The 18,106-nt window shown below is 54.7% G+C and overlaps 1 protein-coding gene across 1 annotated transcript; it reads right to left on the reverse strand.

The window, feature by feature from the left end:
- Positions 1–3,088: 3,088 nt before the first annotated feature.
- On the reverse strand, positions 3,089–8,699 carry MESP1 (mesoderm posterior bHLH transcription factor 1). The gene is made up of 2 exons (XM_001925990.7): positions 3,718–8,699; positions 3,089–3,434 (listed from the first exon to the last, which is right to left on the reverse strand). The coding sequence occupies exons 1-2, from the start codon at positions 4,411–4,413 to the stop codon at positions 3,360–3,362; spliced, it is 771 nt and encodes a 256-aa protein (XP_001926025.1). The 5' UTR covers positions 4,414–8,699; the 3' UTR covers positions 3,089–3,359.
- Between the last annotated feature and the right edge of the window lie 9,407 nt (positions 8,700–18,106).

Below are 18,106 nucleotides of genomic sequence, written 5' to 3' on the forward strand. Positions count from 1 at the left end.
CTCCACCCAAGGCTGAGCCTAGCTCTCCAGTCCCACTCAGTGGATGGTCTGCCATCCGCCCATCCAGACAACTCAGGCTCACCACCCCTTTCCTCCACCCCTGGGTTCATATTATGACCCCAGTGCTTTGAGAGCCTTATTTCTTTTTCTTTTTTGTTTTTTCAGGGCTGCACCACGGCATATGGAGGTTCCCAGGCTGGGGCTCGAGCTGGAGCTATAGCCGCCGGCCTACGCCACAGCAACACCAGATCCCAGCCTCGTCTGTGACCTACAGCACAGCTCAGGGCAACGCCAGATCCTTAGCCCACTGAGTGGGGCCAGGGATCGAGCCTGCGTCCTCATGGATGCTAGTTAGCTTCCTTTCCACTGAGCCACAACTGGAACTCCAGCGAGCTCTATTTCACACACACACACACACACACACACACACACACACACACACCGCAACACGTGCACACTTGCCGGCTAAGCTATGACAAAGACCGGATTTGCCAACCACCATCCACTGTTGTCCCCACCCCAAGAGCCGAGGATTAGCTTTGTAAAAAATTCCTTGACTTTTTTCTGTGTCCTGACCGGTAAAAAGGTGTAAGCACCACCTGCCGGCCTCACCTGTGGCTCTAAGGCTAAAATGACTTGAAATCAGTTGGCGAATTTAAAGCCCTAAAGACAGTCTTGGCCCATGTGGCCGCTCCATACGCGCCAGTTTCTCCACCACGTGGGTTCTGACCCGCAGGGCCACCAGGGCAGCTCTTTGGGGAAGGAGGGTGGCACCAAAGAGCAGCGGCGACCAGAGCGCGGGCGGTACCTGCAGGCCGGCCGACGCCCGGAGCACAACCCACCCCCTCGCCGCCCCCACCTCCAGCAGCCCTGCGCCCGGAGCGCCTGGCCCGGCCCGGGTGAGCCGTTCGGCTGTCACAAAGTCAGTGCATCCACGGGGGAGCACCCAGGCTCTGGAGTCACAGCCTGGTCCCCATCCTAGCGCCGCCCCCGAATCTCCGCGCGGGTGGGTTAGCCTTAATCCCCGTCGTCGCGACGGCCTAGCCCGCTGGGGGCTACCTCCCAGGTCGCCCGAGAACCGCGGGGCAGCGCTGGCCGGGGCTCACCTACCAGGACGCTGCTTACAGTCCTCCGCCGGTGGGTGCGAGGGGGGGTCAGTCCAGGAAGAGGGAGGCGGTGCTGGAGCGGCAGGAGGCGCCCCCTGCCCACCTCCAGGCCTCTCGCTTATTAACGCGAACGTGTTAATGAAAATTCACACCCAGGTGCTAATAAACTGTAGGCCACTCCTGGGCTCCGAGAGCGAGGCGAGGCTCTCCGCAGGGGAGGGGACCGGCCGATGAGCCCCACTTATCTACGAAAAGACTTGCTAATAACTTTAATACCCTGTCCTAAACCACCGGGCCTTTGCCATGCAAACAGATTTTCTAAACTGGGCGGGGTCCTGGAAAAGGCTTCCCGCTCTGCCCTTTAAGGCTCTGGGAGGGTGGAGCGCGTTGGGGGTGGAGGCGCGGGAAAGGGGGCGGGTCAGCGAAGGTGTGAGGCCCCGCCCCGCCGCCGGGCCGCTGCAGCCAAATGCTGCCCAGGGGGCGCCTGGACTGCTGAGTCACACACAGTGACACCCCCTGCCCCCGTCCCACTCGGAATTACTGCCCCTCCTGGCCTGAGCCAGAGCACTGGAAATGATCTCCCAAGTGGTTTCAAAAACAAACCTATCAATAGCAATGGATAAAGAAACTGTAGTACATCCATACAAGGGAATATCATTGGGCCATAAAAAGAAATGAAGTCCTGAAACAAGACAGACAAAAAAGACCTCATATGATTTCATTCCTCGGAAATGTCCAGAACAGGTAAATCTATAGAGATAGAAAGCAGAAGTGCAGGCTTCGGTGGGGAAATGGAATAATGAGTCACTGCTAATGGTGACGAGGTGTCTTGTAACCTGTCAAAAGTAGACAGCGGTGATGGTTACATGACTGCATGAATCTACGAAAACCACTGTATTATGTACTCTAAAAGGGTGAATTTTATGGTAAGTGAATTGTATCTCAAGCCCTTATAAAAATGATTAAAGTCAGTATTTCAAATATGTTTAAGAGAGGCAGAGGGGAAGAACTGAGTATCCATAGATGGCTGAGGGAACCTTGGGCAGAAAGGCTACACCCCTTCGCCCCACTGCACTCCCCAGCCTTGACTGCTCACCAGCCCCTCTGACTAGGCTCCTTCACCACACAGTGCTTCCCTAATCTGAATCCAAGCCCATGTAGACAGGGGTGTGGCAGCTTGTCCTGGCTCCAGGTCAGCTGTGTGGATCTGGACACAATTGGATGGACCTCTCACCTCACCCTAGACCTCTGAGAGGTCACAGTAACATACACCCAGGTCTGACTCATTGATATTATTTTATGTCTCTAAACAACATGGAAGAGAAACCAGAGTGAAGGGAGATGGAACACCCCAGGGTCCAGGCCATGATGCTCCAGCACAAAGGGAATAAGGACTTGGGACACATGCAATGCACCCGTGGAGCTGGTGTCCCCTCAGGCCCCAGAATGAATGGAGCTGGCAAAATCCTACCAAAGCTGAGAGCTTGTATTCTGAAGTCACATCTAGACTCGAGTGCTGATCCTTGATTTATCCTTCTGTAAAATGATTAGTTGGGGAAATAACTAAAAAATGCTTTAATATATTTTTTAAATTGGGGAAATAAAAAATGCTTTAATATATTTAAAAAATAAAATTAAATGATTACTTAGGTATTGAAAAAGAATGTGAAATGGACCTGGTGCACGGTAAGTATGTGATAATGGAAATGTATTTTCTACAGAGATACTTGGTTTCATCCAGCTCCTCACCAGGTTCAAAGAAAAGATGGTCAGATTCCACGCTGCCTCTTTCTCACTTGAAGCTCCGCCCCCTTCAAGCTGCCCCATTGGGAACAGAAGATGCTAAGCCAAGGCCGGGGGCAAGAACGAAGGGTGTGTCCTTTGGGGCTGAAGATTGCGACAAACCCTCCCGACTCTCCTATGTTCTTTGGAGAAGGTGAAAGGGGCTTTGTGTCCCTGTACAGGAAAAGGAAGTTGCCAACTGAAACCAGCACAAAGTTTATTCACAAATAAATAAATACATACTAGGCAGAGCCTCCTGCTTGCCTCAAAGTGTTTACCCTCTGGGGCCCTCCATTCTGGGAGGAGTGGGGGAGTCCGTCCTAGGTGGGGTCAGGCCCTTACTTTCAGCAATGCCCTTGCCCTCTTCCAGGAAAGGGAGTCTAGAAAGGGACGGCTTCGAAGGCGCGGAGGCCAAAAAGGCGTCGGTGCTAACGGAACAGGGGGCCAATATTCCACCGTCACGTCAACTGCTCAGGCCGGCGGCCACTCCAGTGGCGAGAGGGGCATCCAGGTCTCCAGCAGGGCCAGTACGTCGCCGGGAAGGAGCTGCGGGGAGAGAGGAAACAACAGGGCTCTCAGCTTTGGCCTCTGAGCGTCAGCGTCCGCGCTGGAGAGCGCACACTCTTGGGGAACCTCTGGCAAAGAGCGGGACCCGGTCACCTGCGTGTCCTCTCCCTCCCAGCAGCGCTCGAGCTTCCTAGCCTGGTGGTGCGAGGGCCGCACAGGGGCCGGTCCCCGCAGTGCGCGCCGGGAGCGCAAGACGATAGGTGGCGCCACCCACGACGGCGCCGAGACGGGAGGAATTCCGCGCGAGGAAGGCGGTACTAACCGGAGAGGAGGGGTCTGGCTCCATCGCAGGCCCTTCCGGGCATGCAGCTTCGTCGTAGAGCTGCGGCGGGTCGCACGTAGCGAGGGCTCCCGGGCAGACAGAAGGAGACCCCCAAGACGTCGGAGCACCGGCGGCTGAGCTGCGGCCCAGGCCGCCCGCTTGCGTCTGCGTCTGCGCCTGCGCGGGGCCGCCGTCGGGGCACCGCGGGCAGCCCCGGGGCAGCACCACGTCGCCGCGTCGCCGGCGCTCGCGCTGCAGGCTCTCCTCGCTGAGGCCCAGCACGGCCGACAGGTGGCCGATGTAGCGGATGGCCAGGCGCAGCGTCTCGATCTTAGTCAGGCTCTGTCCGGCGGGCGCCACGGAGGGCGGCAGAAAGCGGCGCAGCTGGTGCAGCGCGCGGGCGAGCGTGCGCATGCGCAGCTTCTCGCGTTCGCTGGCGCTCTGCCGCTGCCCGCTGCCCAGGCGACCGCCCCGCGCGCCGCGCCTCCCCGCAGGCTGGGCGCGGAGGGCCGCGCGGGCGAAGGGCCTCCCGGGACTGGGCACAGGACTGCTGGCCGGGGCGCTGCACCAGGAGTCCGGGGACGAGGCGGGGGAGCAACCGCAGTCCCTGTCGGCGGTCGGCGGCGGCCGAGCTGGGCCCCAGCCCGCGGAGAGGACCCAGGACTCTGAGAGCGGCGGGCAGAGGGACTGGGCCATGGCAGCGGCGGCGTGTCTGGGGACTGGCGGCGGGCGACCGCTTTATCCCGACCGCGAGGTGTGAAGTGGCCCCTTCCAGGCCACATCAGCACTTCAAAGCGGGCTCGGGGCCTGAAGGGGGCGGGGCTTGACCCTTTGAACCAACGGAGGGCGCGAAGGTGCGGGGCCCGTTGGCTGCGCCAGGTTGGTCACACCTGGGCCCGCGCATGGGCACCTGACCCAGACACGCAGGCCTTCTTCCCGTGCCAGTGGCCCGCGCTGTCCGAGTGTTGGCCCAGCCCAGGAGGCTAAAGGAAGCGACGTCAGGGACCTGGAAGTCCAGTACGTAGGTTTGGAGCTGCCTTTACCTGTGGGGACCTGAGGCACATTCTTCACTTTTCTTGAATCTTCCTTTCCAGTTTGTATAAGGAGGCCTCAGGGCATACTGCAGCCAGGTCCGTGGACTTGCAGTGGGGACTGGCAGTGGGGCGCAGAGGCCAGAGGCACAGTAACCTGTTCCTCCTCTGAGGCCGGCTGGCCCTAGATGCGCCCTTCCCTGGTGGTGGTGAATGGGAGGGATGCTGAAAGGAAGTTACTCCAGGCGGATGCAACAAACTGGCAGAATCTGGTCAGGGTGCCGGACCATCTGAGCCCAGGGTGCCGGACCATCTGAGCCCAGGGAGGGGATTCTTCCGCCCTCCGGGACACCTTCCTCCTGGCAGGATCAGGGACTTAGCCTGGGGCCACAGCTGCTACCACTGGCTAGCAGCTGGTATTCTGCCACTTTGGGGCAAGTATAACGGGCTTTGCCAATGAAATGTGAGTGGAAACGACGCAGAAAAAAATTAACAAAATTCAGCACCCCTTCATGATAAAAAATGTTCAGCAAACTCAGACTAGAGGAGAACTTTCTCAGTCTGATAAAAGAAGCTATAGCTAACATCATAATAAAACTGAAAGATTTCTCCCTAATACTGAGAACAAGGTGAGGATGTGGGCCTCTAACGACACCTGCAGGGGTGCAGTTGGGGGGGGGGGTGTCCAGCTTGTGCAATAAAGGAAGAGAAATAAAAGGCATTACGGACTGGGGAGGAAGAAATGAACTATTTACAGACAACATGACTGTCCACATAGGAAATCTCAGGACATCTACACTGCCTGCCTGACTCCTCAGGGGGTTTGAGTTTGTACCTTGTCACAATAGCTACTTCATGCATAGCTGTCTGCTCTCCAGCTAGATTGTTAAGTACATGGTGTCTGGTATCATGTCTTCAAAAGAAGTGGTATCCAGGGTCTCTCTCAGCGTTGGGGGTCTAGTGTTTGCATACTCCCACCCCCACCCCCTGAGTTTCCAGTTCTGTGAGACTGATGGGTGAGCTGGTTTGAAGCAAAGAAAGCCAAGCGTCTATCTGGGCATCTCTATTCACCACCGCCCCCTTCTCCTTGTCCCTTTTTACTTCTACTGCCCTTGGCCTCCTCTAACACCTATGTCCCCTCCCAGCAGCCCCAGATGCTTGTGCCCATGGTCACACCTGGGAGTGGCAGTGCCAACTCACCCTTGGGGAGAAGGAGAGGAACCCACTCCAAGGGCACATGCCACAGGATCCATCTACCCCCAAGGAGAAGCTGGTCCAGGAGGACCCTCCTTGGCCTACAGCTGTCAGCACAGTCTACCCCTTCTGGACCCTGGCCAATAGATGCCTTCCTGGGGTTCCAGATCCAGGCCAAAAACTTGGCATTGGAGCACAGCGAAGTCCCCTTTGATCCCACTGGACTGCAGCTAACAAAGAGTGGGAACTGGTTGTGCACCCAGGCAGGAGGGGTGCAGAGTAAAAACTAGACAGGCAGGTGGGTCGGGGTCTCTGTGGCCAACCTCTGAACGTCAGAAAAAAATCCTTCCTGTTCTTGCGAGTGATTCTGATTTCCACTTTGTAGCTAATTTATTGAGAAAACTCAGAATGACCAAAACCCCCTAAGGTGATCAGCCACCTTTTGTTTTATTGTCATGTCTCTATTTGAAGTTAGAATATACACAGGTGACTAAAAAGTCAAGAGAATGAACAACTGCAGAGGGTCTAACAAATCTTTCTTATCCTACCTCTGAGCCCTCCAAGTTCCCGTCCAGAGGAAAAGGCCATTAATGGCTTGTGGGCAACTATGCTCTGAAGTGAATTTTTATTAAACACAAAGTCACCCAACATTTTTTGGACAAGGGGCCATGTGTAGGTGGCAGACTTTATCTTAAAAAGCACAGCTCTGGCCCCTGAGGATTCTCGGATCTGGGATCCGACATGCATTGCTCACTTACGTGGGAGTCACAGAGTCCTGGAGCGTGAGAGGGACACTCTGAGTGGTGCATGACAGGAGGCTCTCCGGTTGATAGGGCTGAGAGGGTTAAAAAGACCCATGGGTGCCTGTAGAGACAAACCCCAAAACTGGCATGACAGAGGCAGAACAGATGGGAGGGTCCCCACCCACCCCCAATCTTTGGGTCTTTGAGCCCCAAGGGCTGCCTTGGCAGCAAACTGGAGGGGCCATGTGGGAGTCCCGTTGCCTTCAGAGTCTCAGGGCCCAGGGTGTGCAAGGGTGATGGTGAATGAGCCTGATAAAGCCAGGTGGGGGCAGAGGAGGGAACCCCCAACCTGGAGCTGGGCTCTACCCCCTCCTGTCAGCCAGGCTCCCTCTTGCCCTTCCCCATTCCTCTCTCACCTTTGATCTTATCACCAGCCTCTCCAGTGGCTTCATTAGGGAGCTGCCCCAGTTAATGAGTTCTCCAGGCGGCAGGGCCCACACGCCCTCCTGCTGGGGTGAGGACTTCACACTTTTGGGGCCTGTGTTTTGACAAGTGCCGAAGCCAGTGGCTCCTGCTCCCCTGGCCTGAGCCTGCCTCTGCCTGCCAATGTGTCAGGCTGGGAAATGAGGCCTTGGGGCAGCCCCACCGAGCAGAGGTGAGAGTTCAGACGGGGTCCTTGGCCAGGGTGGGGGTGCAGGCAGGACAAGGCAGCACCCCCTTGGGCCCAGGGCCCGGGTCTCTGCCTGCCCACTAGGAACCAGCCGGCTTCCTCAGACCGAGCCTGGGTCCTGGGCGCTGCCCCCTCCCACTTCCCAGCCTCAGTACCCTTATTTTCCGGCCAGCCCCTCTAACATGGGAGTGCTAATCAAAGGTGCAGTGTCGGTTTTCCCCTTGCGGCCCCTAATCCCCATCCCCACTGGAGCCAGAGGCCCCAGGAGAAGGAAGCAGCTCTGTCCTAACGCCAGCCTGTTTAGCATGAGCAGCACACCTCCTGGGAAGCTCCTAATTTGGGTGTCCCCTACTGCCAGGGATCCTCCCACCACACCTCGGCACCAGCCCGCAAGGCAAGCTCTTTCAGGGCAGCGGTTCTTATTCACGAAGCCCCCACCTTCAGATAACCTGGGGCACCCCTCTGGGGTGTGGCCAGGGTGGCTTAGAATAGAATGCCCTTCTGCCCTGTACCACCGGTGGCACTTGGGTAACTCACTCCATGTTTCTGCCCTGGCCTCTGTTTCTGCCCTGTAATACCTCCTGTGCCAACAGTGCAAGGATCAAATCATAGCACAGGGACCGTGCTTTGGGCAGAGCCCACCTGTGTGTTCCTGCTGTCACTTGGGGTCTGACACTGTACTGGGGCTTGGCTGGGTTACAGCTCACAACCACACTGTGATATGAGTGTCATTGCCCCACTTTGTAGATGTGGAAACGAGTGGAAGCCCAGAGAGGTGGTCCTGTGTTGCATGGCTAGTAGGGGAAGAGCTGGGATCTGTTCTGCTCTGTCTGGGACCAAAGCCAATGTTCTGTTTTCCCACCAGTCCCCCTGCCCCCTCTGGAGGACTAGAGTGGCTCCTTTCCTCCTGGAGGGGTGCCCTGGGAGTGCCCTGCTGGGGGAGGGCTATGCCGCATAATCTTTAAGCCCCCAGGAAACCTTGATATACCAGGACCTGTTGAGAAGTAAAAAGAAAACAGGTTTCCAGACCCTGGACCTGCTTGAACCAGAATCCCCAGAGGAGATTCCGGGTGTGAAAAGTAAAATCTGGAGTTCCCATGGTGGCTCAGTGGTTAACGAACCCGACTAGGAACCATGAGGTTGTGGGTTCAATCCCTGGCCTTGCTCAGTGGGTTAAGGATCGGGCGTTGCTGTGAGCTGTGGTGTCGGTCACAGACACAGTTCGGATCCCACGTTGCCGTGGCTGTGGTATAGGCTTCAGCTGTAACTCCGACTTGACCCCTAGCCTGGGAACCCCATATGCCACGGGTGCGGCCCTAAAAAGCAAAAACAAGAAGAAAAAAAAAAGTAAAATCTCCGGAGAATTATGAGGCTTGGCCACTTTTGAGAAGTAACACCCTAGAGTGAGCACTTCCCAATCCAGAGAAAAGGCATGGGGGGCAACCCCCACCATGGAGCCTAAGCTTCACCAGGTCTTGGAAAGATGAGGCCGTGCTTGTGCTGGCGAGGGGGCTGCAGCCACCTGGAGCCCAGGGCCGTCAGGGGCCCAGCAGGAAGGCTCCCAACTTCTCCTCCACTTCCCCCCTTCCCCACCAGCCCAGCTTATGCCCCCAAAACTCCCAGGAAGCCCCTTCCAACGGAGGCCACCCCCTCTCCTCACACCTTTAGCTCCTGGAGCCACCGACTTGGCAAGCCATATGGAATAGATTATTCTGGACCCATGATAATCTGATTATCTTGGTCATGGATCAGCTGGATGCGCAGCTAGTGGAAGTCACAGGAGGCAGAGTGACAAGGAGGGAGGGGGTGGGAAGAAAGGAGAGAGATTTGTCAGATTCCGGGGAAAGGCTGGAGAGGAAGTGCCAGAATCTCCCCAGTTTGGAGAGCTGGGCAGAGAATGCAGGGTGAGTAGACTGCACCTCTCTCCTGAGGGTGTCACACTTATGCCTCGCTTCATCTAGGTAAGTGGAGCCTTGCAGTGAAACACGGGGAAACCGCAGCATAAAGAGCTGACCAGCCCGAAGCAAAGAGACAGACATGTAAATGTGGGAAAGTTTGTCACATGACCCCTCAGTTTCTAAGCTGTGAAGTGGAACGGGGACCCCCAAGTGCTTGCTGAGATGCCTTGGGGGACTGACTGCATACCTTGTTTGCAAGGTACCGGTCTCAAGCCAGAGGGATGCCCTGGCTATCCAGCCTCCTTGCACTCCCAGCCACAGACAGCAGAGGGCGCTGCCCAACCACTTGGAATCTTGGGATCTGAGGTGGGCCGACCAGTCAGGGGCCTTTTTTCCTGGGGCCTGGGGCCATAGTGAGTACAGGATGGGGAGCTTAGCAGACATGTCAGAAATGCTGGGGCTGGCTTAAGAAAAGGGTGAAGCCAGCTTAGTGCTGGTGTGATGGGCTAGGTGACCCCAGAGAGGCCACTTGCCCTCTCTGGACCCCAATTTGCTCATCTGTCCACTGGGAAAAACATACACCTGTGTGCTGAGAGGGAGAGCAAGATGGAGCCTAGAGGAGTGAGGAGAAGGGGGGCGGGCTCAGGTCCCTACACACCCCTGGGAGCAGAGGCAGAAAACAGACCACGAACCAACCAAAACTCTAGGCTCCCCAGCAAGGATTTGCAGGCCCGGCTCGACTGCCAACTTGGGGCGTGTCCAGCACCAGCCCCTGTAGATGGCACAGGAGGGAGCTCCCTCCAGGCAGGATGCACAGGTTTTGGGTGCCTTCTGACCCCACCCCTACCCCAACCGCACAATAGCACAGGGAGGTGGCAGGACAATGATGAGGTCACTGGGTGGCTCAGGCCCTCAGCCAGCTCCAGGTTGTCCTTCCCAAGGACAGGGGAAGGCACACACCTCCTCCTCACCTCTCCTGAGGGATCTGACTTCAGACCCAATAAAAAGCAGAGGGGCTCGCTCGTAGGGCTGAGCTAGAATGCCTGGGCAGGACCTGGTGGAGTGAGGAGCCTCTGGGCTTAAGATCCTTTGCCAGAGACTGGGGGACAGTGACATCCTTGACAGAGCGGAGAACGTGTAGGGGGTGAGGATAGAGTTTAAGGTGACCAGATAATAAATCAAACAGAAGAAGGGTCTTACCTGGTCAGTACCGATTACGTGCCAAGGACTAAGGACGGGATGAACGCAGTCCTCGGCTCTGGAGGTTCCCCCACCAAGAGAAATCCAAGACTCAGCCCTGGCCTGAGCTGAGGGAGTTTCCTTCACCCTTGGAGAGTATGCCTCACCCCAGGCCCCAGGAGGACACGGTCAGCACCTGGCACAGGTGGCCAGGCTGGCTGAGACCCCCTGGGAATGCTGGCTCTGCTGCTGGCCGCCCACAACCAGGCTGCCTCCCAGGCTCCACAGGGCTGGCCCAAGGCTTTTGAACAGCCTTGGCATGCCCTTTGCCCAGGGGTTTCCCTGACCGATGACTCCCCTGATAAGAAAATATTAAAAGGCTCAAGAGAGGGAGTTCCCGTTGTGGCTCAGTGGTTAACGAATCTGACTAGAAACCATGAGGTTGTGGGTTCGATCCCTGGCCTTGCTCGGTGGGTTGCAGATCCGGCGTTGCCGTGAGCTGTGGTGTAGGTCGTGGACACGGCTCGGATCCTGCGTTGCTGTGGCTCTGGTGTAGGCCAGCGGCTACAGCTCCGATTAGACCCCTGGCCTGGGGGCCTCCACATGCCGCAGGAGTGGCCCAAGAAATGGCAATAAGACAAAATGTACTGCTGAACCAAACTGCAGAAAAATCCCTTCAATATGACCCCACGGATATAAGGAAAAACAAAAGACAACAAAAATCTAAAAAACAACCCCTCCACAAAAAGGCTCAGAATGATACCACACATTTGGCAAAAGGGGTTTCTGTATTTATGTGTGTAAATGCATACTCCCCAAATCGGAATAATGTACCAGGACTTATGTGGTGTGGGGGTGTGGGCAAGGCTAGGTTCTGGGAAGTGACAAAGGCAGGCTTTAATCTCATCTGTAATGTCCAAAATGTTTACAGAGAGTTTAAATTCAAATATTACATGTGCAATTTTAAAATAACTTTGAGGAGCTCCCATTGTGGCTCAGCGGGTTAAGAACCTGACTAGTATCCATGAGGATGTGGGTTCAATCCCTGGCCTCACTCAGTGGATTAAGGATCTGCAAGCTGCGGTGTACGTCACAGATATAGCTCAGATCTGGCATTGCTGTGGCTGTGTCAGAGGCTGGCAGCTGCAGCTCTGATTGGACATCTAGCCTGGGAACTTCCATATGCCACAGGTGTGGCCCTAAAAAGCAAAAAAATAAAATAAATAAATACCTTTAAAAATAACTTTTAACATATATGTATAAGGGAGTTCCTGCTGTGGCCCAGTGGGTAAAGGATCCAGCATTGTCTCTTCAGTGGCATGGGTTCGATCCCTGGCCCAGCACTGTGGCACAGTGGTTTAAGGATCTAGCATTGCTGCAGCTATGGCATAGGCTGCAGCTGCAGCTGAGATTTGATCCCTGGCCTGGGAACTTCCATATGCCATACATGTAGCCAAAAAATATACAGATATTAGGATATACCTATGTGGAAAACTTTAAGGCATCTCAGTATATACTAATAGAGAATGTGTTACTTAAACTGTTATCATCACAGCATGGAGTACTAGGCATGTCTTAAAAATCTCATTGCAGAGGAGTTCCCGTCGTGGTGCAGTGGTTAACGAACCCGACTAGGAACCATGAGGTTGAGGGTTCAATCCCTGGCCTTGCTCAGTGGGTTAAGGATCCGGCATTGCCGTGAGCTGTGGTGTAGGTTGCAGACACGGGTTGGATCCTGTGGCTGTGATGTAGGCTGGCGGCTACAGCTCTGATTAGACCTCTAGCCTGGGAACCTCCATATGCCTCGGGAAGCGGCCTTAGAAAAGGCAAAAAGACCAAAAAAAAAAAAAAAAATCTCATTGCAGAAATACATCTACTGATGTGGAAAAAGTTCTTAATACATTAGTGAGAAAAGCTGGTCACAGAACAACCTGCTCTTTCTACATCCCGAGGAATTGAAAGCAGAGACCAGAACAGATATTTGTCCACCAACATTCATTGCAGCATCATTCATAATAGCCAAAAGGTAGAAACAAGCCAAATGCCCATCAACAGATGGATAAACAAAATCTGACATATATGTACAATAGAGTATTTCTCAACTATAAGAAGGAATGAAGGGAGTTCCCGCTGTAGCTCAGTGGTTAACAAATCTGACTAGGAACCATGAGGTTGTGGGTTCGATCCCTGACCTCACTCAGTGGGTTAAGGAGCCGGCATTGCTGTGGCTGTGGTGTAGGCCAGCAGCTGTAGCTCCGATTAGACCCCTAGCCTGGGAACCTCCATATGCCATGGGTGCGGCCCTAAAAAAAAAGAAGGAAAAAAAAAAAAAAAAAAGGAATGAAGTTTGGGCATATGCTACACAGTGAATGAACCTTGATGCCATTTCGAAATAAGCCAGATACCAAAGGACAAAAACTGTAGGATCACACTTAGAGGAGGAACCTAAAATAGACAAATTCATAGAGATAGGAAGCAAGCGAAAGGTTACCAGGAGGGGCTGGGGGGCTGGAGGTAAAAGGGGGTTTTTGCTTAATGGATATAATTTCTACTTGAGAGGGCGAAAAAGTTTTGGGAATGGAAGTAGTGATGGTTGCACAACATTTCGAATGTAATTATTGCCACTGAATTGCATGTTTAACAATGGTTAAGATGGCAAATTTGGATTCCCCGTTGTGGCGCAGAGGAAACGAATCTGACTGGGAACCATGACGTTGCAGGTTCAATCTCTGGCCTCGTTTAGTGGGTTAAAGATTCAGTGTTGCCATGAGCTATGGTGTAGGTTGCAGATGCGGCTTGGATACTGCGTTGCTGTGGCTGTGGCGTAGACTGGCAGCTGTAGCTCCAATTGGACCCCTAGCTGGGAACCTCCATATGCCATGAGTGCGGCCCTAAGAAGACAAAAATGAAAAAAAAGGTTAGGATGCAGAGATACTGACCAGTGTTCTTGTTCTCTCTGGGTGGAAGTGGGGGCATCCTAAATTCCTTTCTTTTTGATCATCTGTATCTTCTCACTCTTCCGTAATGACTATGCATTGTTTTAATAAGTTAAAAAAGAAAGAAAAAGAAGGGAAGGAGGGAGGGAAAAGGAAAAGACTGCAGCCCCTCCCCCACCGTGTTTGCATCCAGTAGCAGAGCCTGTGGACTCAGGCACCCCCTTGTGGCTTTCAGAGATCAGGTTGGGTCTTCCCTAGAGGAGCCCGAAGGAGTGAGCACCCTTCCCCCTCCCCCTTTGTCCCTCCCAAGAGCTGCAGGACCACAGATGGTCACTTCTCTCCAGCAGGGCAGGCAGGGGATACTCTTGGAATCCCACATGCTCAACCATGATGCTGCATCTCTAATCCTCCCAGCAAGGTTACCCATTTCATAGATGAGGAGACTGAGGCTCTGCTGGGGACTCAGCCCAGGCACAGCTGGCCCTAGGCCTGAGCTGCCTCCGCTGGGCCTTGCTGCCCCAGGTGCTGGACCAGGCAGCCCTGGGCTCTCTGCAGCCCCTTCCACACCAGCTTCTTTGGCTCAGCCTTCTTGCTGGAGGAAGGTCAGGGGGTCCACCTCCATGCCCCAAGCCTGCTGGGCAGCTCCCTGGATGTCTGCAGCCCCAGCCAATAGAAGCTACATCCTTCCCAACTTCCCCACATTCCCTCCTATGGGATCCCCAGCCCACTCCCAGCACCTCTGCCTCTGCCCCATCCAGTCAGCCCTTGGTGCCTCGTGACTGGTTTCCTGTCTCCAGCTCTTCAACTTCCAACTCCTCTTCTTCCTCAGAAGTTCTGTAGATCTTGTTACCTTCCTGAGTCCAAATTCCTCACTTGGCAGGACTTTCCAAGCCCACCTGGCCCCCACTTGCCTGTCCACCCCCCGCCGACCCTCCCCACCTCCACCCCAGGGCTCCAGCCCTGGGCTTCCCTGCTCCACACTGGGTTCCTCCTTTCCCCTCCACTCGAAGGAAAATCCATAACCTCACATGACTTCAGGTTCCCCGCTTCCTCCAGGGACCCACCCTCATCCCTTGGCCAGGTAGCACTGCTCGCCCATGGTACCCAGCACACCAGGTCCCCACAGACTCAGAGCCAATCTGTCCTTCTCCTCCAGCTCAGAGCTCCCTGGAGCCTTGGCCTCAGGTCCAGGGCAGTATCCCCATAGTGGAAGGCATGGCCTTGAATGGTTCGAATTCTGGTCCTGGGGGACCTAAGGCGAAGGCAGTGGTCTCTCTGGACCCAGTCTCCCCACCTGAGCAGGGGAAGAAGTGCAGGCTGTAAGGCCTGGGGTTCGAACACTGGACAGGTTACTGCAGACACAGCACTGGGCGCTGTGTGACATGAAAGCGCTTAGAGACGGGCAGGTCCGAGGCCCAGTCAGGGTGAGTTCAGTTCCAGGGACAGCTCTGTGACCTTAGCCTCTGGGCCCCCTGGTGACACTGATGGTGCCCTGTGTGGCAGGACTTGGGCATCAGGCTTCCTTGGCTGTGCCCAAAGTCGCACATCAGCCCCCCGGGCCAGGAGAGGGGAGTATATGCACAGGCTGACTTAGGGCTTCCAGAGCCAAGTGTCCACGTGAGGCCCTTGTCCTGCTGTGTCCCTCCCTCCCCATCCCAGGGACACAGACTCTGCCATCCCTGGCCTCCCAGGATGGGGACCAGTAGCCTCCCACCCCCACCCCAGAAGTGCTTTCTGGGGTTTCTGCGGGGCCCTGCTGCCAGGCTGCTCTGGAGGCCCCTGTACACCCTAGTTCCCAAGTCAACACCTTCTGCCCCCGGGGAGGCGGCCTTGTATCCACAGGCTGACAGGAGGTGTGAAGGCAGCCGCAGTGGCCAAGGGGGAGGCTGGGCTGGTAATGAGAAAACCACACGGCCCCTGCAGCCCCCGGGCGGCCTGCCTCCCACTTCACATTCCCACAGCCTGACATCCCCCCACACCCTGGGCCTTGAGGGGTCCCAAGAGGAAGGAAGGGAAAGAAGATGCAGGGGCCAGTTCCCAAGGGCCTTGTGCTGCCGGCCAGGAGGGGAGCAGGTGGAGGACTTCCAAGAGTGGGGCTGGCGTAAACAGACGGTCAGTCCTAGCTCAGCCACCGCGGCTGACCGGCTACACTGCCTCCCACGGCCCCTCGCAGGGCCCGAGCTGAAGGAGCACATTTGGAGTCCAGCCTGGGCCTCTGCCCTTCTCCGGAGATGTCGATATGGAGATGATGGGACAAGGCCTCGGTTTTCTCACCGGTATAGGAGGTTTTTTTTTTTTTTTTTTTGGTTTTCTTAGGGCTGTACTCGTGGCCTATGGACGTTCTCAGGCTACGGGTCCAATCAGAAATGTAGCCACCGGCCTACACCACAGCCACACAACATGGGATCCAAGCCTTGTCTGCAACCTACACCACAGCTCATGGCAATGCCGGATCCTTAACCCACTGAGCGAGGCCAGGGATCAAACCTGTGTCCTCATGGATAGTAGTCAGGTTGTTTCCGCTTCGCCACGATAGGAACTCTGGATAACAGGAATGCTGATGTGGCCATGCTTGCCTCCCCAGGCCGAGGGGCCTCCTGCACGGCCAACAAGCTGAGCCAGAGTCCCTGCCCTAAGAGCAGGCCCCGCTGAGCCAGAGCTGCTGCAGCGAAGAACAGGCGCAGGAGTGTCATGAGCGCTAAAGCACTTATGAGGCCTCATTCCACCCCCTCTCCCTTACCAGGATGTCCTGAAGCCAAGGTCCTCTGTGGCACTCTCATTCTGAGGCTGCCCAGGGCAGTGAGGGGACAGCTCCTGTCCTCTCCTTGGTTCCTGGCCTCAGCTCTGAAAACACTCAGGGAGCATCAGGTCAGACTACCTGGTTTTACGGTACGCGTCCGTACTGGCAGAGGCAGTGACAGCCATCCACCCTCGAGTGTACCGTCTGGCCTCCTCTTGATAACCTCCAGGAACAGGCTACTCCCTCCCTCACAAGAGAGCCCCTGGGAGCTTACAAAGTCCCTCAACTTCTCCCTGGAGTATTCCTCTCCGAGCATCCAGAGACAACTCTCACATCCCCTATGTCTCTTCTTTTTTTTGTTTTTTTTTTTTTTTTGCTTTTTAGGGCTGCACCCATGGCATAGGGAAGTTCCCAGGCTAGGGGCTGAATTGGAGCCATGGCTGCCAGCCTACACCACAGCCAGAGCCACGTGGCATCCCAGCCGCATCTGTGTCCTACACCACAGCTCACAGCAACACCAGATCCTTAACCCACTGAGTAAGGCCAGGGATGGAACCCACATCCTCATGGATCCTAGTTGGATTCATTTCTGCTGAGCAACAATGGGAACTCCCTGTTTTTTCCTTTTTTGGACTAAACATTCCTAAGTCCTTCATCTACTTCTCTGTGACCTGGCTTCAAGCCTCCTCACTAACCTCCCTCCCCTGAGCCAGGATTTGTCCCCTGACCCCATAAACTGTGGCCCCCAGGTTTGACCACTTACCCCGCATAGACAATAAGAGACCACTGCCCCCTTGCTTGAACATCCAGTTTCTTGCAAACATGAAGGGGAATCACATTTGTTTTTCTTGCTCTTGGTGCCTGGAATGCAATGACTACCGTGCCCTTTCCACAGCTGCTGGTGGTTACACGATGCCTCATGACCTTGAACTTAAGAGGGAGGTACAGAGAGTTCTGTTGATCCTACCTTATTAGTAATTAGGTCTGATGAGTTGTTCCAGCCTGCCAGAATCTCTTTAGATTCTGGCTGTTACCCAATTAATTTCTTGGGTTTGGATCTCACTCCAAATAAGATCAGTTCATATCTCCATTCAAGATCATAATACTGCCGGAATTCCTGTCGTGGCTCAGTGGAAACGAATCTGACTAGGAACCATGAGGTTGTGGGTTTGATCCCTGGCCTTGCTCTGTGGGTTAAGGATCCAGCATTGCTGTGGCTGTAGTGTAGGCTGGCAGCTGTAGCTCCGACTGGACCCCTATCCTGGGAACCTCCATATGCTGCAAGTGCGGCCCTAAAAAAGAAAAAAAGAAAAAAAAAAGATCGTTAATACTGCCCAGGACAAGGCTGGGAACAGAGCTGGTGGGACATCACTAGGAACATTTCTCCAGGCGAACATCCACCCATTCATCTGTGGAAACACTGAATCTGTTATGAATTCACTTCAGTTCACTTGGCCCCAGTTGTCAACAAGGACACTCTAGGAACTTCTTCATTATGTGGACAGAAATTATGTTTGACTGCTTGCAGCACACAGCCAAAATAACAATGACTTAAGATGGTAATTTATTTTTTCTCATATTAAAGAAATTTAGGGTTGGAGTTCCCACGTGGGTAGGCAGATTAAGGATCTGGTGTCATCACCACAGTGGCCTGGGTTGCTGATGTGGCACAGGTTTGATCCCTGGCCAGGGAACTTCTGCATGCCACAGTTATGGCCAAAAAAAAAACTCTGGAAATTTAGGGTTAAACAGTTCTGCAGTTCTGGGTCCACATGGCACTTCCATGTTATCAATGCCTAAGGTTTTCTGCTCCACTGTGACCTTAGGTGACGTCTGTCCTTGAGATGGCCTCAGGGTTACAAAATAGTTGCTGAAGCTCCAGCCATCACATTTGTTTTCCAGGATGACAATATAAGGGAATGAAGCAAAAGGAGTATACCCTGCTGCTTTAAAGAGCTTTAAAAAAATTCCATACAATATTTCTACTAACATCTCACT

This window comes from Sus scrofa, chromosome 7 (assembly GCF_054392235.1).
Source record: "Sus scrofa isolate SSC_HxYL_T2T_F1_AM1 chromosome 7, Sscrofa_HxYL_maternal_Yorkshire_Landrace_v2.0, whole genome shotgun sequence".
Classification (NCBI taxonomy): Eukaryota; Metazoa; Chordata; class Mammalia; order Artiodactyla; family Suidae; genus Sus; species Sus scrofa.

Bases quoted from the DNA above. Each gene is read 5' to 3' on its own strand.
- MESP1 (XM_001925990.7), bottom strand. From the start codon at position 4,413: ATGGCCCAGTCCCTCTGCCCGCCGCTCTCAGAGTCCTGGGTCCTCTCC. The intron at 3,435-3,717 runs GTTAGTACCGCC...CTCTCCCCGCAG, and splicing joins AGCCAGACCCCTCCTCTCCG to CTCCTTCCCGGCGACGTACT.